The 18,344-nt window shown below is 39.4% G+C and overlaps 1 protein-coding gene across 1 annotated transcript; it reads left to right on the top strand.

The window, feature by feature from the left end:
- Window positions 1-16,246: 16,246 nt before the first annotated feature.
- LOC140889959 (uncharacterized) lies at window positions 16,247-18,076 on the top strand. Its single transcript, XM_073297705.1, has 5 exons — window positions 16,247-16,530; window positions 16,640-17,034; window positions 17,114-17,296; window positions 17,349-17,723; window positions 17,835-18,076. Exons 1-5 carry the CDS (start codon window positions 16,247-16,249, stop codon window positions 18,074-18,076), a joined length of 1,479 nt encoding a protein of 492 aa, XP_073153806.1.
- Window positions 18,077-18,344: the final 268 nt, after the last annotated feature.

Genomic DNA, 18,344 nt, shown 5'->3' with positions numbered 1-18,344 from the left:
TAGAGATTTTAGTCGAGCCTTGACTTTGCATCAAAACTTCAAGGAAAAAAGACTAATGAAGGAAGGTAATAGGCCATATTCTATTACGTATCAAATTTCATATGCTCTTTCTAATACTCACCATTCTGAATTATTTATTAGAAATGAGTTCATTGAAATTCCAGAGATCTTTGGGAAAGTTGCTCAAGCAATATATCCGGAAAGAATCGAGTTTCCTTTAATTCACGAAACAGACATTCAAATTCAAAACAGACCGGTTCTATACAGAGAACTTAAAATAGAACCCCAAAGGTTATCTTTCCAAGGAGATAGAATGACAAGCAGGAGATGGGACAAATCTCCTATTCAAGAAATTCCACCAGAAGAAAAAGAGTTTTCTATAATAGGAAAACTTAGATCTCCAGAAGGATGGAAAGAAGTGAAAATAGTATTCAAAATTACAAGTCATCGGAACTTGTTCCCTTGTAACTCGATTTACTATTTGGAACAACAGGAAAAAGGAACTTACCTAGGAGTGACAAATATTGGAGAATTGGAAGTTCAAATTTGGGGAATTCCAGGAAAAGAAATAGATCAACTCATTCTTGGTCTAGAACTCCTGGAGGACCATAAACCATGGAAACGCCTTGAAAAAGGAATAGAGTTCATGGAAAAAGAAAAGACTTGGAGAATTCAATAAGAATTCTACGAAATGGAAAACCAAGAGAATTGGATAAGGGACAATCCCTTAATCAGATTCGAGAACTCTGTTCACAGACAGAGGAAGAAGCAACAATTGAAATTAGTAAGTCATGAACATGATTTACTAGAACGCATTGAAGAAGTAGAAAGGAGTAACCATACTCTACCTTCTGAGGCCTTAGGGAAACTAAAAGTAAATAGTCTTAATCGGATTACTGAGTTACAACACAGTCTGTTAAAAATGGCGGGGCCATTTAGTAATCCCTTTAAAAAATGACAAGTCCTTTCTTCATATACATTCAGATAGGGATGTTATATGAACAATATAAGGTTGAGTATTTTGCAGCTTATATTGACTCGGGAGCAGGAATTTGTACAGCAAAAAGAGGAGTCTTCCCTGAAGAATGTGAAGAGGAATTGCCAAAAATTGCTGGACGAGATTTCTCTCGAAGAATTTTAATTCTTTGCAAAGGAATAAAACAAGCAGAGATCCTTATGGGAGGTGCAGGTCAAATACCTTGGTACAAGGTAAAAACACCACCAATCTATTTCCATGATACAGGAGCTGATATCCTGTTAGGAAATAACTTCTTACAAATGTTTAAGAAGTATACACAAGACAATGAGTCAAGAAGACTTATGTTCACTACAATTTGTGAGCATAAAATTATCGTTCAAAGACTCAAGGTTGCTTTTTATCGACAATTGCTGATAATATTTCGCAGCCAGCGTGGTGATAAAGGACAACTTTTTCACCCAAAAATGAAAGATCCAAGAAGGTTTGGAGAAACCATGTTGAAAATAACAACAGAACAAGAACTCCAAACAGAGGATATGGAGCTTCTCAAGGTAACTCTAAATCACAGATATATAGAGTTAGAGAATAAAGTATCCCTTGAAAATATCAAAAAGAGGCTCAAAGAAATTTACAATGAGCATCCATTGGCATGGTGGGATAGAAATCAACTCAAAGCCAGTCTTACTCTAAAGGAAGGCAAAGAGTATGAATTCGTCAGATATAAGCCTATCCCGATGAACATAACAGATCAAAGGGATATGAGAATGATTATCAAGGAACATTTGGACCTTGGTTTAATCAAAGAAGGAGTTTCACCATATAGCAGCCCAGGTTTTCTGGTTAGAAATCATAAAATAAAAAGAGGGAAACCCAGGCTAGTTATTAACTACCAAGGTATTAATAAAATCCTGGAGTTTGATGGGTACTTCATACCGAGTAGAGAACACCTAATTAGTTGTGTACGAAATGCTAGAGTGTTCTCAAAATTTGAAAGTCTGGATTTTACCAGATTCGAATGGAAGAAGGAAGTAAGAAATTCACAGCCTTCTCTACTCCACAAGGACACTATATTTGGGAAGTTATGCCTATGGGATTAGCAAATGCACCCCAGATATTTCAAAGAAAGATGGATAACCTTTTTAAAGATTATTTCAACTTTATGTTTGTTTATATTGATGATATTCTTATAGCATCAAAAAATATAGACGAACACGTTAAACACTTAGAGATTTTTTCTAAAATTTGTAAACAAGAAGGACTGGTTTTATCTGAAAAGAAAGCAGTCATAGTAACGAGGAAAATTGAATTCCTCGGTATTGAGATTGATGAAACTGGAATAATTCTACAACCCCATATTGTGGAAAAGGTAAAGAATTTTCCAGATAAACTCAAAGATGTAAAACAACTCCAGAGTTTTCTTGGAGTAGTTAATTTTGCAGGGATGTTCATTAACAATCTAGCAATGTACAGAAAGGTGTTCAGTCCTTTGTTAAAAAAGGATGCTAGGTTTATATGGACCGATGACCATACTAAAAGGGTAAACCAGTTAAAAGAGATATGTAAGAATCTCCCAAAAATGGCTATACCCGTAGATGAAGATGATCTGGTATTATTTACGGATGCCAGCGACGATTGGTGGGCAGCAGTCCTTACCAAGATCACTCCAGATGGGGAAATACCATGCAGATACTGTGGCGGTCTTTTTTCAGAATCTGAGGCCGTTAGATGGCATATCAACGAGAAGGAATTTTATGCAGTTAAAAGGGTTTTTGAAAAATGTCCATTATTTTTACTTGCTAAAAAATTCACTCTGAAGGTTGATAACACCCAGGTAAAAGCTTTCCTAAAAAATAAGATTGAATCTAAACATGAGAAAGCTAGGTTATTAAGATGGCAAGCATTATGTCAAAATTATATTTTTGATATTGTTATTATTAAATCTAATGAAAATATTCTTGCAGATTTCTTAACAAGAGATGGAAGGCAGTGACGTGAATTCCATCATGAATATGCAGAGGCATCTCAGGGAACACCTTGGGTTGCTTCAAAACGAGTTCAACCAGTTAGCCATTAATGCTGAAATGGCCGGCAGGTTACAACAAGCTGATCGGATCAAAGTATCTAATCGAATTACAGGATGTATGCAAGCTCAAACACAACTATGGGCTGCTATTCAAGGGCCAATTGTGAAGGCTATAGAAAAACCATTGGTTTCTCATAAACAAGATATGCTAAAGCCATTGGTTTTACAAGAACAAGAAATACAACCACCGGTTGTGAAACAAGATTTTGAGGAATCCAAAACTCAAGAAACAAGTGCTAATCTATCATCAGCCTTTGATGATCTGGATGAAACAACAATTGATGAGGATAACTCATCAAGTCAACCCTCCGCCTCTGGGGTAAAAGAGGAAGTGATCAATCTTAGGCCCAATACTGACAAGGGCAAATCTAAGATTGATACTAATTCATCTATTATTTCTCCATTCCAGGTTTATCAAAAAAGGTGGGAGAAATTGAATACAAGGAGTGAAATCAACCCGAACACTTGCAGGGTTGATGTTGCAGGAATATATCCAAGGGTTTGGCTAAAAAATAATGTCAATCCTAAAAATGTAAAACTCTGGTATGAATTTGGGGCTTTGGCCTCAATTTATACAACGTCACCAAGCTTCCCGGAGATATCACAGTTACCAAAATGGATCCAGGAAGCAGTCCAAGAAACATGGGCAAATAATGATCATTTGTCCAGAGGAGATGTGCTTGAGTTATACTTTTTTAGTGCAGCTCCAGAACCAACAGTGAAAGGATCACACGAACCCTTTCATTTCATCAAGCTGAGGAGACCTGATATAAACAGTCATAAATTTATCAAGGATCTTAAAACTGAAAAATACCCTTGGTGTCCACTTTCGGAGAAAATGAGATCTCAACCAGAAGGGCATGGGGTATTTGGGTCTGTCTTACTGAGATGGACAAAGTCAAGTTTCCATTCAAATTTTATCAGAATTCTGTGAATGGATCGTTCCTGTTGAACACAATGACAGGAAAAACTACAACATTTGCGGAAGAACTCTTCGAAAAGAAGAGAAATCTTTTGTGGAACAGCAAACTGCCGGGGAGTAAAGAAACTCGCCGAAAATTTTGTAACATGGCTCATATTGGACGATGGTCAGAGAATATCTGCCCAGAATGCCCAAATCAGAAGGAGCCAGAATTTGGAAAAACCTTTAGACCCCGAACGGATCGAAAGGATTTTTCCGAGACAAGCAAAGGTGGACAAGGACCACCGAAGATGCGTTTTCACAGGGGCCTACTTCAAAATCAAAAGATGCCCCGACAACAATAAAGCAGGCATGTGAGGAGAATAAAGCCAAAAGAAAGTGGCAGGCATGTGATTCCTCCACTAGTAAAAGATGTCATCAATAATGGCATAAAAAATTCCAGACAGCTGCCTCCTCCACTAGTAAAAGATGCCATCAATAATGGCATAAAGAAATACAAGACAGCTGTGAGATTTCCTGAAGTTTCTCGGTGAAACGAGTGGAACTACAACTATAAATACAGGCATTTGAGGAAGCTGAAGATATCGATCATTCCCTTCAGTTTTCTTACAAATAAATTGTTGTAATATTTCTCTTTCTATTGTATTAAGTTTTCTTTTATGTATTTCAAGAACAAGGCTACTATGAGTAGCTAAACAAGTTGTCTACTCCTCTTCAAAGGAGTTGATTTATGTAATAATATTATGTCTGAATAAATTTCCTAAATCTCTCGTTCTTCATGCTCATATTTTATAATTAAATTTATATACCATACGCCTTAAGATAGAAAACGAATTAAGGCTGTGCTGGGTGTCGTTGAAGGAGCTTGTGCAGAAACCATCTGTTGCGACTGCGTGGTTGGAGTGTGAGGAGCACTTCGTAAAATTTGGCAGGTATGACCCGACGACATTATGGTCAAATAGGTATTTAAATTTAATTCATCTTACGGAAGCATGTTGGACCCTAATCTGGAGTATATCGGCTGGAAACCTTGCGTAACTAATAGTCTTGCATGACCGGGACTGGTTCGATAGGTATAACAAAGCCACGTACAAAGGATTAGTTTTAATTATATTTTAATTCAAATATGGGGACCACTAGGGAGTGAAAATAAAGAAAAGAGTGGGTAGGGAGTTAAGTTAAAGAGAAGTTTGGTAGTGGGGAGTTTAAAATAATTTGCCCTTAAAATAGTCATCTGTTTCCTCAAATAAAAACATTTCCTCAACAACCATAAAAATAACTATTTTCTTTCATCAAATACATTCCAATGATGCACAAAATAAGGAATTTCTTCTAACAGTGCGCTTGTGCATATACCTCTCGCCGGACCGTCTACTCCGCGTCTTGTCCCTCAACATATACATTTATAACTTTATAATATACACCATTCATGTATAGTGAGTCTAAAGACTCAACAAAATTAAACATAAATAACCTTTACATAATAAAATCATGATGCTTCAACATAAAAACTTGAACAAAAACCTTATGCAATAACACATAAACATCAAATTTCCTTTAAAATCTATCCATCATAAAACACACCCATTTTTCCTCATAACTTAATTAAAAATACTCACACACACTAGTCAAACCGTTTCTCCAATCACACACACCTTTCAAACTTCTCATAAAAATATACGCATACAAATACGCACTTCAAATCTTTCTCCTTTAGAAAATACACACTTCAAAACCTTTTCCTAAACTTCATACCTTTTTGAATTGTGGTTCAGAAACTCCTACCTTTTCCTTTTCTTTTTCCTTTTCATATGGGCGTTTGATCAAACTAATACAAGGATCCAGGTTTAGAGGGGCACCCCAACCCAAAGGCATCGATCCACAATCCTGTATAATTTGGAGGGGCACCCTGACCTGAAGGCCGACATCCACACTCCCGTATAATTTGGAGGGGCACCCCGACCCGAAGGCTGATATCCACACTCCCGTATAATTTAGTTGTAACTTCACCACAAGCCATAAAAACTTCAAAACTTTCTTACTTATACACTTCACCATTTCATAAACCTTACATCAAAAACTCACAACTCACTCATGCTTCAAATTCCTTCAAAACGTCATGTCATGCCTTGAAAATCTTTCGTACTTGAAATTATCATGAATGCTAACTTAAATGAAATAAGCACATCCTCTTTAAATTCATAAAACTTCATGCATGCTTTTCATAGTGAACATAACTTTCATGAGGTAATGAATCATGTGCATGTACTACATATCATAATCGATCCACGTGAGTCATTCTTTCCGTCTTGACATTAAAACTTGAATTTTTTGCATAGGAACTCTTAAAAATACTTAAAACACCTTAAAAGTGAATTTAGAATATCATTTGCGAAAATAAAATTCTAATCTTTTTGGTAAGAAAGAGTGAAACCAAAAGAGGTTTTTGCACAAGGCGTGGGCACACCTTGTGACTAGTTTACTTCTTTCCCAAGACTTAATGGAGGAACTTGAAAATCACAAAAACTAATCCTTTAAATTCCTTGCACCAAAAACACCTCAAATCTTTAACTAAACTTGAAACATCAACACTTAAACTTCCACAACACATTAAAAATCATTCTCAACATCAAATATCAAGTTTTTAGCTTAAAAAACACAACACAAAATCCCATTTCCAGAAATAAAATTCTGCACATCTCTAGGACTCGATTTCACAAACTTACTTCTAAACCGTATAGAACGACTTACACTTCACGACATACACATACTCAAGCATACATCTATAAAAAATCTAAAAATTTCCTTCATTATTTCATCAAAATATTTCATGTAAACTTCAAGAACAACTCAAGCTTCATCGAGCTATCTCATGAAAACACATGCTTTTCCAAACTCTTAAAGATCTAAGCATACATCATAATATACATCTTGATCAATATCTTTTTTATAAAAATACGTAATAACTTGAATGATGGTTTCAAAAAATTTAAAATTTGTACTTTCCTTAGTCATAGATTTGGGTGTAATCCAAACTTTGGTACTGAGATAACCTTGCAAGACTTGAACGAGGATGCTCAAAAATCCCTTCACCAAGTCTTTCACCAATTTTGGAAAGAAGGAGATGAAGGATGGGGAAGAATACGTGAAGGGGAGGGGAAAAGGAGTTATGGAGGAGACATGGTGGGTGAATAATTAATGGGGTGGGGAAAATGATAAGGGCAGTGGTTAGGAAGACTACATCAAACATAGTCAGTCCAACACGCCTCAACCCAGACTATTAAAATTTCCTCTTCTTGATCAATATCATAAAATCATAATAATATTATACTCAAAATACTCGTAAAAACATTTTCTACAACCTCGTCCATAAGTTAATCATGTTCCTCAGTCCAAAATAATTCCCAGCCTGAAAGCATTAAACAACTTGTAAAACATTAAAATATCACAGGCATAAACATTACATCACATAATTTTAAACATAACTTTATACATCATATTTAAATTGCATAAAACCATTAAAATCATTTAAAATCTTCATGAGTGAGCTAGTGGAATTTTTGGACCTTACAAATAATCAACGCAATTAAATGTTCTTTATTACATCTGAGCATTTTACAAGATACAAGTACTGAATCAAAATATAAACAATATTCAAAACAACTCGAGATGTTCTTAACGCATACAACTTTATAACTCCCAAGTCGCGTCCTCGGTGCCTCTACACTGCCACTGCACCATGATTAATGGTATCTGCTTGTTTCGTAGAACTTTCTCTTTCCTGCCAAAGATTTTGAGTGGCCTCTCCACGTATGACAGATCCTGCTCTAGCTAAACCTCAGTCGGGTGCAAAAAATATGACTCATCAGCTATATACTGTCGTAACAGACATATGTGGAACACATCGTGAATGCTGGAAAGATATGTTGGCAAAACCAAATGGCAAGCTACATCCTCAACCTTCTCGAGAATCTCAAACAGTCTGATGAACCTCGGTGATTACTTTCCCTTCAGCCCAAACCTCTCCATCTACCAAAAAGGTGAAACGTTCAAAAAAATATTCTCTCCGCACTGAAACTGTAGAGGTCTGCGTTGTGTGTTTGCATAGCTAGCCTGCCGATCCTTAGCAGCTCTGACTCTCTGCTTGATCAAATATACTTTATTGGCGATCTGCAGGACTAACTCTGGTCCCTCAACCTGATGCTCACCAACTGTTAGGATCAATTTGGGTTTGAATAAACTGCTTTGATGTCACTATATAGAGAATCGATTTGGTAAACTGATTGGCACTGTTAGCAGTTAACCACTTAATCTTCAAGATTGAGTTTAGTTGAGGTTGGTCAACTGAAATTATTCCTTCTCACGTATCGATGTTAATTGGTAAACAAATAATATGTGCGGAATGATGCCAACTAACAGTTTAGAACTATGATCAAATGGATTGGTGAGTGGATGAGAGTGATCGACTGAAAGTAATATGCGCAAGTGTTTGTTTTTGGATGTTCGGAGATTTCAATACTCATACGTCATCCATTCTTCCACCTCGGAAGGATTCACTCTAGAAGACTTTGACTATTATAACACTATGCAACAGCCCACTCTAAAACTTGGACTTACACACAATCTTATGTCCCAAAACTCCTAGACTCAAGAACTCAGCCCTCGACTGATTCTTGTTACAACGAGATTTGCAGCACCTCAACTGATATCAATTGATATAATTACACTAATACTTGTGTTACAACTCTACACTTTGCACAAGGTGATCCTAACTTGATCTGATATGCTTGAAGCGTGTGCATGAGTTCTTCGACTCTTGAATGTAAGCTTTGAAATGCTTCCTATAGCTTCCTCGACTGAGTGTGTGGGTAAACTGAAGAAGTTTAGTTTATCTCTCAATAACTTGAGTGTATGTGAGAGAATTCTTTATGAGTCAGATGATTTTTAAGCGCCTTTTGATATGTATTTATACTTGACAGACAACGAATCTTTCAAATTCAAATTAATGTCGTTAACTTGTTTTTTCCTCATACATTCTCTGAAGTTATCGTACACTGTTGTGATCTGGTTTCTGCGATGTTGGATGTGTACGAAAAAGTCTATCCACGAGAGTTGAGTTGAGGCAATCTATTTGGATGGTTCAGTCTAGCAATCGTTCAGCTTCAGTTTGTCTTTGAAGCAGTTTGGTTCTGAGGAACTGATTCAGTTTAGCATATGTGAAACTGATTCAGTTTAGCTTTCTAAACTAAATATAGTTTACCTCATTTCTTCGGTTGATCTTAGGTCAATAGTCAACTTAGATTATATCTTCAGTTCAGCTCGAAAACTCATATAGTTTATGTCTTATGTTTATCTCGTAGGTAAAAGAAGTTGAACTCTAAATTTAGCTTAGTTTTGCCAATAACAAAACCAAGTATGTTCAAACACCAACCTCGTCCCAAAACAGAGGTGTACGAAAACTGCGTCCATACAAAGCCTCAAAAGTTGCCTTGCCGATTCTGCGATGGTAGCTGTTATTATACGCAAACTCCACTAAGGGAAAATGGTCTTGCCATGCTAGCCCAAAATCAATCAAAAAAGCTCTGATCATGTCCTAAAGAGTGCGAATCGTCCTCTCTGACTGACTGTCAGTCTCCGGATGATAAGCAGTACTCAGACTCAAAGAGGTACCCAAAGCATGTTGGAAGATATCCCAAACCTGGAAGTATACCTCGGATCTCTATCACTGACAATGTTTAACGAAATCCAATGGATTCTAACAATCTCTTGAATGTATAACTGTGTCATATGATCGAAAGTTAAATCTCGGTTATACGAAAAGAAATATCCAGTCTTAGACAATCGATCTACTTCAACCCAAATCGCATCACTGTTCCTTGAAGACAATGGCAAGTGGGTGAAAAAATGCATCGTCACATGCTCCCACTTCCACTCAAAAATCTCTAAACTCAGAAGCAACCCTCTATGTTGTTTGTACTCTGCCTTGACCTACAGACACACAAGGTACCTTGGCACAAACTGGTAAACACTGCGCTTTAGACCCTTCCACCAGAATCTCGTACGCAGATCTTTGTACATCTTCATGCTGTCTCAGTGCACAAAAATTCTGCTATGGTGAGCTTGAGACAAGATCTCGTCTTACAAAGAAGGATCTTTAGGGACTACCACTGGTCCAGATAGACACAAAAAACCATCTTCCTAAAGATGAAAACTTGAAGTGCTATTGGCTTAACCCAAACGGGCGAACTTTTGAGTCTTCGGATCCGAATACTGGGCTTCTGTGATCCTCAAATACAATTCCGGTTCCACAAGCACGGAAAAGAATCAAATCCCCTGATGTTCCTTCTTATGACAGAAAATAAATGCCAAGGAACAACACTCTTGTTCCACGCTAGAAAATGTAATGGTATGAAGGGAACTCACATATAGTTTATGAAAAAGTGCATCATCGGCTGGGTTCGAAGAACCTGGATGGTACTTCATCTTAGATTCGTAATCCTTCAGCAGATCCATCCATCGACGTTGTCTCATATTCAACTCTGCCTTTGTGAATAAGTAATTAAAACTCTTGTGATCCGAATAAATCTCAAACCTGCCGCCGTACAAGTAATGTCTCTAAATCTTCAGAGCGAAGAAAATCACTACCAACTCTAAATCATGTACAAGGTAATTCTCCTCGTGAGTCTTTAGCTATTTGGATGCATAGGCGATTAGGTGCCCATTCTGAGTTAGAATGCAACCCAATCCCTGAAGAGATGCATCAGTATAAACTATATAGCCACCAGATCCAAAAGGTAATGCTAAAACAGGGGTTGTCATCAAGCTTCATCGCAACTCGTGGAAACTTTCTTCACACTCTACAGACCAGACGAGAGGAGCATCTTTCTTCGTCAACTGAGTCAACAGTTTAGCTATCTGCGATAATTTCTCAATAAAACAACGATAGTAAACCTGCCAGACCCAAGAAACTGTGGATATCTGAAGCCATCGTTGGTCGTGACCAATTCAAAATTGCCTCCGTCTTATTAGGATCAATTGAAAATCCATCCTTTGAGATCACGTGACCAAGGAAGACAACTCGGTCAATCCAAAACTCACACTTGCTGAGTTTGGCGTACAACTGATTCTCTCGCAAAATATACAGAATTGTCCTCAGGTAATAGACGCGCTCGTCGATACCATGCCAGTAAATCAACATGTCTTCGATGAACACCAACACAAACTTATCCATATAATATCATAAAATCATATTCATCAAATCCATGAAAGAAAACAGGTTCGTTTTCAGAACAAAAATCATCACTAAAAACTCGCAAGACCATACCTCGTAAGAAAAGCTGTCTTTGGGATATTCTCATCTCGAACCCTCAACTGATGATACCAAAACCTTAGATCATATTTGGAGTAAATGGAGGACCTCTGAAGCTGGTCAAACAAGTCATCTATGCGTGACAGAGGATACTTGTTCTTAACTGTTGTTTCAGTTGTCTGTAATCAATGAAAAGGCGCATCGAACCATCATTCTTCTTGACAAACAAAACAAGGGCTTCCCAAGGTGAAACAGTCGGCCGAATATAACCCTTTTCTAGTATATACTGCAACTTCCGCTTCAACTCTCTCACCTCTGACGGTGCCAGAGGATAAAGCGCTCGAGATATCGGTGATGTCCCTAGCATCAGCTCAATACCAAACTCTACCTCACGTACATGAGGTAACCCTTGAATATCAACAAGAAATACATCCGAAAACTCTTGGACTACTGGTATATCCTGAATATCCAAACTATTTGCGGAGGAATCCACGACATAGATAAGTGGCCTTCCCTGCCAGACTCTAAAGCACGACAGGTTTTCAGAAAAGATACAATCGGAATCGGGGGTCGCTCTCCCTCACCGTATAAAAACCAAGTATCCCCATCCTCGGGAAGAAACTGGACAAAACTTTGGTAACTGTGGCTCGATAGGTAGTCATAAGTTCAATCCCGATGATGCAGTCAAAATCATATATCGCTAAAACCATCAGGTTGGCACAAAACTGATAACCCTCAAACTCCAAGGTACAACCTACCACTAGATGCTTAGATAAAACTTCCTGTCTCATCGGGGTCGATGTAGCTAAGAAGAAGTCTAAGGAAATGTATGGAAACTTATACCTCTTGAAAAATCATGCAGAAATGAACGAATGGGATGCATCAGTGTCAATCAATACAAAAGTAGTTATACCACATAAGATAAAAGTAACTACAATCATGCGCTTACTCTTGGAGTTGGCTTGGTCCTGAGTGAGTGCAAAGACTTGACCATGAACTTGTGGGAACAAAGTATATGGACCATGCGATGCAGTCTGAGGGTGATACTAAATGGTATCCTAACTCCTAAAAACCGGAACCACTACCCGACCCTCCCCGGCATGGACAATCTTTCTTCATATGACCCATCTCACCGCCTAAGAAACAAGCTCTAGATACTCGGCGATGCTAATCGGATGGGTGCTTCCTCCCACAGTGCTCACAAAGGTCTTACCTATTATTCTTCCCAAATTGGAACACACCATCAAAGCCAGAGGCAGAAGACGTAGAGGCCTGATTCTTGAATGACTGTGCACGAGGCCCAAGAGAACTGGCAGGACGAGAAGACTAAAACAAATTCATGCGGATAAAACTGTTCTCTGCCTATCAGCACCGGTTCACTAAACACTCATACAAAATGGGGTCATCACAGACAGTGACTTGGTCGTAGATCTCTGATTCAAACCCTACAGGAAGTGATCTTACTTTGCCTCAGAACTGGCACCAAGGTGTGGGAAAATGGTAAGAGTTCGAGGAACTTCTTATGATACTCGTCGATCGACATGGATCCCTGCTTTAGATTGAGCAACTCCATAGAATTTGTGTAGTAACCTGTATCCGAAATTATTGATTAATAGAAATTAATCAAGTGATCATGTTTAGATTAAGTAAAACATGATTAAGAAAATTCAAGATGGATTAACGGAGTTCGGAAATGGATCTAGAATGCTCGAATATAGGCTGGTAGGGTTTCGAGCCAAAGCAAGATTGAAAGGTCCATTTACAAGATCGGACGCTCCGTTCTGCTAGGGCTGACTTCATCCATGATTTCGGCATGTTGACGTCACTGCTTACGCATGCAAGGTAACATAGGATGGTCCGGAGGTCAGGATTGGATGCTCCGATCATACGTCAGGACAGGTGTGTGGTTTCATGAGATTGGATGGACATGTGGCGGAGATCGGACTGTCCAATGGAGATCGTACGCTCCGATGGTATGATCGGATGGTCCGATCGCTGTCTATAAATATGGGATCCAAGGCTCATTCCAACTCACTCATTCCTCTCTTCTCTCTCTCGTTTCTTAGCCTTTCTAGTCAGATCTAGGGATTTCTAGGCATCCTATTGGGAATCGAAAAGTAGCGGAGCGATCCCGGCGTCGTAGCGGAGATGCGCCTAAGTTTTAAGGCAGTCTCCATCAGCGGGCTGACGATGGACGCAGGTGTAGCTATGGTCTCCTTAAATTATTTAGGAGTATGCAATAGCTTATTTAAGGCTTTTAGATCTTAATTAATAATGTAGGAGTAATTTGCATTATAGAGCTGATGATAGGCTTGGAACCTAGAGTGGGGCTGCTAGGACTACCTATAGTAAGGTACGTAAGTATTGACTGAGATTGCCAACGGGTATGCATGCTTATGTGTTGCATTTATGTGTCATGTTTTGCATGTTATTGCATGGGTTATTATGAGGCATGTGTATATCATATTGTGCCTGTACATCTTTTGAGATGAGTCATGTAGGGTCGCTCAGCCCTGTTCGGACGGTTGATGTCGAGTGCCCCGCGACCGACAGGTAGGCCGGCATTGGCATCTGGGGGACACGGTCCACGTCTTGTAGGAATGAAGGAAGTACCCAGTGGTTTGATTCCCCGATTGGTACTACTAATATCCTAGGCGTCAGTCTGAGCATTTTGTATACAGTTATCCCAGATATGGATACCCAGTCATATTCATTTGCATGCATCATGTTTGTATGTTTACCCGTGCTTTTGTATTGAGCGTAGTCACTCACGTCCAGTATTTTCTGCATGTTTGGATACCCCATTCGACGGGGCAGGGGCAAGTGCAGGTGCAGGTAGTGCGCCCAACAGATTGGAGAGACCAGCGACCTGAGAAGGCAACAAGATTAGTTGTAGGTTTTACTTGTCTTTATGATTATTTATTCAATTGGGTTGTATATCGAATTTATTTAGTCGGTTGTATTTCGCCAAACAGTAATTATTTAAGTCTTCCACAGCGAATCATTTGATCTATTTTATTTGCATGCTTAATTATGCTCCAACTTTGATTAGGTAGTGGATCCGATTTGGGTAGCTACAATTTTCTTGACGGAGGTCTGGAGGAAAGTGAAACTTCATGAATGCCCAACGGAAATTAGCCAACAGAACAAGTCCTTGATCCTGGATCAACTGTGAGGACGTGGATCTCCAACACTTGTGGGCACTACCCTCCAACAGAAAATTGGTTGTCTCCATATTCTGCTCCTCGGAGAAGTAAAAAGCACGGAAGCAACCTTCCATCCGCTCCAACCAATTTTCCAAAACCTACGGATTCTCTCCTCCTGCCAAAGGTTTTGGCACCATCTGAAGGAACCTATGCATCTCAAAACTTAGTCCGCCCTTGTAGTAGCTCGATTCTTAATTGAGCTAATATATTTCTTAAACATGATTAATTGATACTAATTTGAGCTTAAGGAATTGATAATCGGATTCAAAACTATTAAAAATGGTTTCTAAGGCTTTAAATATTTGGGACAGATCGGAACTTCCGAACGTGTTTGGAAGCTACCATTGCTGATCGGAAGCTACGAGCAGTTCGGAAGCTCCGAACGTGAGATTGGTAGTTCCGATCGTGTGATAGTCGGACAAGGCATGGGCTTTGACTGGTTGATTGGACAAGAAGGAGTTCGGAAGCTCCAAACTAGGATCGATAGTTTCAAACTACTATCGGCAGCCGAGTGGTCAAATCGAAGACACGTGGTTGGTGGAGATCGATCGGAAGCACAATCGGAAGCTCCGAAGTGGGATCAAAATTTCCGATTGTGAGTTCAAAAGTTTCGAACGAGGTCTATTAATAGGGGGCTGAGAGCTCATTTTCAGTTGCCAATTCCCCTCTCTTCCCTCTACTTTTTAGCTCAATTTTAGAGTTTTTTAGGCATTCTTCTCGAGAGCCAAGAGGATACAGAGCGCTGCTGGAGTTGTAGCGAAGTTGTGCTCGAGTTTTGGGACTATCTTCATCAGTGGGCTAACGACGGACGAAGGTATACTACTAAACTCAGACTAGTATAAGTGAGTACCTGTTAGTATAGTTAAGGCTTTTAGAGGATAAATAGTGATACAATGATTGTCTGCTTATAAGCTTGGACTAGAGAACTTGTATCGCTAGGTTGCTTACTTTGAGGTACGGACGTACTATCCGAGATACTCTGGTTGAGTATGCATTTTCTATGATTGCATGTTTTATGTGGCATTGATTATATGTGAATTTATTATGTCATGGATATTATGCTGCATGCATTGGCACGTTGATCCTGTATTTCATTGATACTACCAGTAGAGGGGTTGCTCAGACCCATGATTATTTTGTGGATAGATTCCATGGTTTTGGATCCGGATAGTCCACAATTTTATGGTATGGGATCCACCTCCTGATGCAACGGCCCAGCGTGATACATGCCTTGACGCCTTTGACCGAGCAATATTCTATCGATGATAGGTTTTCGATACCCTTCACTTGCATTAGCATTCATAGAACTTGTATACTCATTCTTTCGTACTGAGCTTTTTATGATCACGTCCTAGGTTTTTGTTCTGGACACCCCATTCCATGGGGCAAGACTCAGGTTGGACAGACCCGGTGGTAGTGGTCGTTGAGCTACAGTAGGGTGGATTTGTACCGTACCAGGATTCTATTTTATTTGGGATTTTATCTTTGCCTTTGATGGGATTGTATAACAGTATTGGTTATTATGGTACTTGTTTGGACCGGTTGTATTCTGTCGGTAGGCTTTAGTTGTTTTAATTAAGTTTCCGCTGAATTTTCTGATTTTTTCTTTTAAGTTGATTTACATTCTTTAAGTTTTGGTTAATTAGTGATTCCGAGTCTGGTCACTACATTTATTGGTATCAGAGCATGCATTGAATTTGAGATCAAGATAAACATTCTTGAGGTTTTATTCGATTACTTTTATCAGATGGCTGGATGTGGAGATGCGAGTCACGAGAGTGTAGGTTCTCGTTGGGGAGATGACGAGGAGCGAGAGCCACCATGGAGACACCATCGCCATAGGGATGACAGGCACAAATTTGATTTGCGTAGGTTTGTACAAATGGCTCCTAAGCCATTGGAGGGTGGTGAAACTCCAGAATTTGCCGAGAATTGGCTGGAAGGGATGGAGAACTGCTTCGAGGTGTACCGTTGTACCGAAGAGAAAAATATGCAAGCTGTCAAATTCCTTCTACAAGGAAGCGCTCGCAAGTGGTGGAGATCTACTTCCGCACCTTTTATATCCGAGCGAGGTGCAGCTACATGGGAGGAATTCTGTGCAACATTCTGAGAGCTGTACTTCCCTGCAACACTCTGACAGGAAAAAAATGAATGAGCTAATGAATTTGAAACAGGGCAGCATGTCTATGGATGAGTGCCAACAAAAGTTCTTTGAGCTGCTACCATACTGTCCGTATATTGCCAACAACTCTGAAGCCAAGTATGATCTATTTTTGCAAGGCCTTAACCCTAAGATTTATGCGCAAGTAGCTATCAATGACGATCCAACGTCTTACAAAGTGTTGGTGAACCGTTGTCGCCAAGAGGAGAACACTCTCAAGAGGAACCGGAACTTCTCTTCTTCTTCCTTTCAATCAGTTAACTCTTTGGGGCCTAAAGCCCAGTATTTCAAGAAACCTGGTGCGTATTCTTCTTCAGGATCAGGATCAGGATCGGGATCTGGAGGAGGTGTATTCAACTTTGGGAAGAATAAAAGTCAGTGTGAGAAGTGTGGAGGACATCATACCACAGACCGTTGTCATGGATCTAGTGGTGCTTGTTTTCTTTGTACCAGATGGGTTACATGAAGAGGGATTGCCCATAAAATGTTGGAGGATCATCATCTGGATCGGGTTCTCAGGCTTTAGTACAACAGAGGCCGTCAGGACAGACCATTGGGAGCACCAAATAGAGACCGCGAATTCCAGGACAAGTTTTTGTGCTAAGCTAGGATCAGGTTCAGAAGGAGAACAAAGAGGTTATCGCAGGTACATTTCTTTTGTGTGGAATTCCTGATTTGATTCTTATAGATACGGGTGCATCACATTCATACGTTTCAGCACGTTTTGTTAAGAGACATATATTTTCGTACACATCTCTAGACGTAGTACTGTCAGTATCTACCCCAACTAGGCATTCAACTTTGGCCAAGCGTTTAGTCTTGGGTTGTACTTTAGAGTTCGAGGGCTCTGAGTTAGCAAATCTTATAATTCTAGCAATGGAGGACTATGATTGTATCTTGGGTATTGATGTTTTGACCTCTTATAGAGCTACAGTGGATTGTTATCAAAAGATTGTTCAGTTTCGTCCGGTTAAGGATGAAAGTTGGTATTTCTATGGTGAGGAAGTGCGACCCCTTATGCCTCTGGTTTCAGCTCTGAGGGCTTGTCAGGCTTTAGAAGTGGGTAAGAAAGGCTACCTTATCTATGAAATTAATAGATCCACAGTTAGCAGGACTATAGAGGAGTTACCAATGGTTTGCGAGTATCCAGAAGTTTTTCCGGGTTAGATTCCAGGTTTTTATCTAGTTAGAAAAGTTGAGTTTGGGATTGAGCTTGTACCAGGGACGACACCGATTTCTCATGCTCCTTATCATATAGCACCAGCAGAGATGAGGGAATTGCAGCAGCAGTTGAAGGATTTGTTGGATAAGAGATATATCCGACCAAGAGTTTCACCTTGGGGAGTGCCAGTTCTCTTTGTTAAGAAGAAACATGGTTCTATGCATCTCTGTATCGATTACAGACAGTTGAACTGAGCGATGGTTAAGAACAAGTATCATGTGCCATGGATTGATGATTTGTTTGACCAACTTCAGGGCACCTGTGTGTACTCCAAGATTGATGTGGGGTTAGGTTATCATCAATTGCGTGTTTGAGATGCAGATATCTCAAAGACAGCGTTTCGTACCCGTTATGGTCACTATAAGTTTTTAGTGATGCCTTTTGGGTTGACCAATGCACCTGCGGTGTTCATGGATTTGATGAACCGAGTGTTCCGCGATTACCTAGACAAGTTTGTCGTAG

This window comes from Henckelia pumila, chromosome 3, assembly GCF_033568475.1.
Source record: "Henckelia pumila isolate YLH828 chromosome 3, ASM3356847v2, whole genome shotgun sequence".
In the NCBI taxonomy this organism is placed as follows: domain Eukaryota; kingdom Viridiplantae; phylum Streptophyta; class Magnoliopsida; order Lamiales; family Gesneriaceae; genus Henckelia; species Henckelia pumila.
This window is presented reverse-complemented; position numbering and strand designations above follow the sequence as displayed.